The 4808-nt window shown below is 40.4% G+C and overlaps 1 protein-coding gene across 1 annotated transcript; it reads left to right on the forward strand.

The window, feature by feature from the left end:
- On the forward strand, positions 510–2178 carry LOC109717847 (scopoletin glucosyltransferase-like). The gene has a single exon (XM_020243786.1). The coding sequence runs from the start codon at positions 526–528 to the stop codon at positions 1972–1974; it is 1449 nt and encodes a 482-aa protein (XP_020099375.1). The 5' UTR covers positions 510–525; the 3' UTR covers positions 1975–2178.

Genomic DNA, 4808 nt, shown 5'->3' on the forward strand with positions numbered 1-4808 from the left:
GCATAATTTTTAAATTATATTCTCAATAGAATAATTCTTATTTCTCACTTTTGATATTGAAAATTAAAAGTTTTAAATGTTCCTTCTAATTTAATTCATATTACATTAAAATTCAGAAAATTATAATCAAAATCAAATTTGGTTCACAAATTTTCAGACTATATCTTATGTAGTTGGATTGTTCAAAACCATTTGTATAATTTATATACAGTAAATGCATTTCTTTATAAACTCTATCATATTTAGCTAGAAACTTACATCTACAATTGGACTCTGCCATATATATATATTCTTTAAACATCAGATGTATAATTTTTTTTTCATATTATATATATTCCGGAAAATTTTACTCTTCCTTAAAAAAATACAAAATTTTTCTTAAAAAAAAAATCTCCCGTGCGATGCGTGCTTTCGGATATAATTTTATATTTCTGTTAAAAAAAGTTTAAAAAAGTTTTTTTTAAAAAAAGAATCTGCGTGCGTGCTTGTTTAACTGGTATGGAGAGAAATGCTCAGCTGTAAGGGATGGGCGCCGATTCAATTCTCCCTCAGCAAACTCCGGCGATGGACGTGCACATCTTCTTCCTGCCCTTCCTCTCGCCGGGCCACATGATCCCCATGGTCGACCTCGCCTGCGTCTGCGCCGCCCGCGGCGCCAAAGCCACCGTCGTCACCACCCCCGGCAACTTCCCCCTCATCCGCCCCATCCTCGACCTCACCAACTCCGGATCCTCCCTCCCCGACCCCGTCCGGCTGCTCTCCCTCCCCTTCCTCTCCCCCGACTCCGGCCTCCCCGACGGCTTCGAGAACCTCCTCGCCTTCCCGAACCCCGACGTCACCCCCGAGATGTCCGCCGCCATCGAGCTGCTGCAGCGCCCCTTCGTCGACCTCATCCGGCAGCACCGGCCAGACTGCGTCATCTCCGACCTGCACTTCCCGTGGGCCCGCGACGTGCTCGGCGTGCCGCGCATTGTCTTCCACGGCACTGGCTGCTTCTCCCAAATCGTGCTCGGCACCCTCAGCCTCCTCGGCACCCAAAAAGTCGCTTCCCACGGCGACGAGCCCTTCGCCGTCCCCGGCCTCCCCCACAACGTCGAGCTCACGTGCTCGCGCCTCCCCAGATTTCTTATCACTCCCGACGAAGCTCTCATCCGCATGGGCGAAGCCTACGGGAAGAGCGACGGCGCGGTGATGAACAGCTTCTACTATTTGGAGCCGGATTACGCCGATCTGATGAAGCAGTGGGGCGGCATGAAGGTGTGGCTCGTCGGGCCGGTGTCGGTGTACAATCGGGATATAAAACACAGGGCGGTGAGAGGCGGCGTCGCTTCCGTCGGCTACGACGATATCTTGAATTGGTTGGATGGCAAGAAGGCGGGATCTGTGATCTACGTGTGCTTCGGCAGCCTCGGCCGGTTCACAGTGGCCCAGCTTCGCGAGATCGCGCTGGGCCTCGAAAATTCGGAGCACCCTTTTATCTGGGTCATGAGATATGACGGCGACCTGTCGGAGTTCCTCCCTGCAGGGTTCGGGGAAAGGAAGAAGGGCATGGTCATAAACGGGTGGGCGCCGCAGCTGGCCATTCTGAGCCACGGCTCGGTCGGGGGGTTCGTGACGCACTGCGGGTGGAATTCCCTGCTGGAGGGGGCCAGCGCGGGCGTGCCGATGATCACGTGGCCGCTCTTCGCGGAGCAGTTCATCAACGAGAAGCTGATCGTCCACGTGCTGAGGATCGGGGTCGCGATCGGCTCAGATAAGTGCTGCAACTACGCGGAGGAAAGAACGGCGGTGGCGGCCGAGGAGGTGCGGAAGGCAGTGGGGGAATTGATGGGTGGTGGCGAAGAGGCGGTGGGAAGGAGGGAGAGGGCGAAGGAGATCGGCGAGAAGGCGAAGAGGGCTGTGGAGGAAGGAGGGTCTTCTTACGATGAGGTTGGCTCTCTCATAGAGCATTTGCGTAGCTTGAAGATGAACTAATTACTGAAGGTTAGATCATTTGACTCTGTTATGTCACGCTTTTGTTGTTTGAATGTGTTTTACTTGAGTATTGTAGTTCATTTAGTTGTTTGAATGTGTTTGCTGGAGTATTGTAGGGTGGAGTTCGATCTTCTTGTAGGCTACGCATGCCATTAGATCTTTCGCCGAATAAAACAGGTTGTAGCCATATGCGTTTACCAAATATATTGGAGGAGAAGACTAAAGTACAATTGATCCATATATTTTATGTTTCACTATTAATGATGCATAACGTGAGTCCATCGTGTATATCGTTGTTCACCGATGAGAACTAGATGGATCATTTGTCATACATATCAGCAGAGCTGCACGAAAACACAAAGAATGGAATGATAAGAAAAAGAAAATTAGAAAGAAGAGATACAGAATCATGTACTTGAAAAAGAGTAAGAGAAAGATTCCTACAAATTTATACTTTACGTTTTCTCAACATAAAAAAAAAAAAAATCAATATTCTTATTGTGAACTTTATCTTTCTCTTCTTCAAAACTTTCAAAAAATAATAAAAATTTTTTCGTAAAATCATAATTAAAAAAATTTAAATTAGAAAAATATAAAAAAATCTCTGATTATACTTTTTATATCGTTAATGTAAAGATTTGGAACCACTCAAGTAACTTGATAAAAATCTCTGCTCTGCTGCCAACTCCAATCCAAATTAACATCACATCTGAGGCCGTCGTACGGCCACCAGGCGACATGTACAAAGAAATTAGCTCGATCGATCCTTTATATATGCTAACTAATTTGGGCACCACAAAGCGCATGCACAAATTCATGTCCCTGCATATTTATTGTAATATATGAATTGCCTGTTCCATGCAATGTGGCATCAACATAGTTATTTGGGTGTAGGTGGAGGTGGGGTGGGCAATTTTTTTTTTTAATTTTCTTTTAACTTGTCTCACGTTCATTTATTTAGTCTAAATGCCAGTTCCATGCAACGTGGCATCACCATAGTTATTTGGGTGGAGGTGGAGGTGGGGTGGGCTGCTTCATTTTTCAACCTATTTTTTTTCTATGTTCTCTTAATTTGTCTCACGTTCATTTAGTTCAAGCAAATGGAAAGCACAAAAATTATGCAAGAAAAAATTTTAAATTATTTATTTAAGATTGTGGAATTTATTATCACGTAAATATTAGATTCTATATTTAAAGACAATTTGGTAAGATGGTTATTTTTTTTTTTCTGTAGCTATTAACAGTACTATTTTTTTTAAAAAAAATTCAGTAAACTAAAAATAATCATAACATGCACACAAAAAAAAATGACAATAAAAAAGTTTAATTCTTTTGGTGAATAATTAATAATATTATGACCATTTTAGCAAATAAATTATAATGTTTAATACTAAAAATTCAAAAAAAAAAAATGCTAAACCTCATGGTGGAAATTTTTATCTTTGTTGAAAAATATTTTAGTTTCTTTTTTTTTTTTTCTAAAACTCATAGAATATGGCGGCACTACATGGCAACAGCAGAGGGGGTGATATCGGAGCCACATTTTTTTTATTTCAATTTAATTTTTCTCTCTCTTTAAATTTTCATCAATCTCTGTCACATTCATTTTGACGGATGGAACAAAAATTGTATGCAGAGAGTTTTCCAAATTATTCGTTTCAGACTATGAGATCTATTACCATATAGACATTAAATTTTATATCTCAAGGCAATTTAGCAAGATAGTTAAAATTTTCCTTCCTTCAACATACCATTAGCGGGTCAAAATTAATTTTTTAAAAATATATTAACTAAAAAAAAATCATATCCTGCACAAAATTACAATAAAAAACTTTTAATTTCTTTGATGAATTATAAATTCTATTCTAACCATTTTAGCAAATAAATTTCAATATTGAATAATAAAAAAAATTACTAAACCAAATGATGAAAATTTTTATTTTTGTTGAATAATCTTGTTTACTAAAGAAAAAACTCATAGAATGAATGAGGAAAATTTTCATTTTGATCAATCTCGCTCACGTTCATTTTGGCAGATGAAACAAAAATTGTATGGAGAGAGTTTCCAAGTTATTCCTTTCAAACTATAAGATCTACCAATATATGGACATTAGATTTTAGGGTTAATTTCATACAGGTCCCTGCAAATATAGTAAATTGCAGCTATATTCTTAAAAAGTTCAACTTTCAAATCTTATCCCTGCAAAAGTTCTGATTTTTTCAATTATGTCCCTCTGATTAGGATCCGATAGAGAACTGTTAATTTTGTAACAGTAGAGTTATGAGATGATATTTTTTCCCTTGCCCTCTTGCTCTTGCTCTTCCTCTTCCTCTTCAGGTTGCGGGAGCAGACGATGGCGGCGGTGACGGCGACATTGCGAAGCTTGTCGGGGTTGCGGCCAACGAGGACGAGAACGAGGCGGAAGGCAAAGGCCCGGCTGATACCGTCGGAGGCGCAAGTGACGACGGCCCATGCGGGCACCACGACGACGACGGCGACAACTCCATTCTCTCTCTCTTTCTCCACCTGTCTGTCCTCTCTCTCTTTTTCTTTATTATTATTATTATATATTAGGAAAAAGAAAAGAGAGGAAGAGAATGAAGAAGAGGAAGAGGAAGGAGAAGAGAATGAAGAAGAGGAAGAAGAAGAGAAAAGGAAAGAGAAAGAAGGGTAAAAATATTATTTTACCTTATTAATTGATCATGATTAAGTATTTCAACTATAGTTAACTAAACTTCTTTAACGGATCCTAACGGCAGGGACATATTTATAAATATTATGATTTTTACAGGAATAATTTATGAAAGTTGAACTTTGCAGGAATATATATGCA

Source organism: Ananas comosus, linkage group 11 (assembly GCF_001540865.1).
Source record: "Ananas comosus cultivar F153 linkage group 11, ASM154086v1, whole genome shotgun sequence".
NCBI classification, from domain to species: domain Eukaryota; kingdom Viridiplantae; phylum Streptophyta; class Magnoliopsida; order Poales; family Bromeliaceae; genus Ananas; species Ananas comosus.

Bases quoted from the DNA above. Each gene is read 5' to 3' on its own strand.
- LOC109717847 (XM_020243786.1), top strand. From the start codon at position 526: ATGGGCGCCGATTCAATTCTCCCTCAGCAAACTCCGGCGATGGACGTG.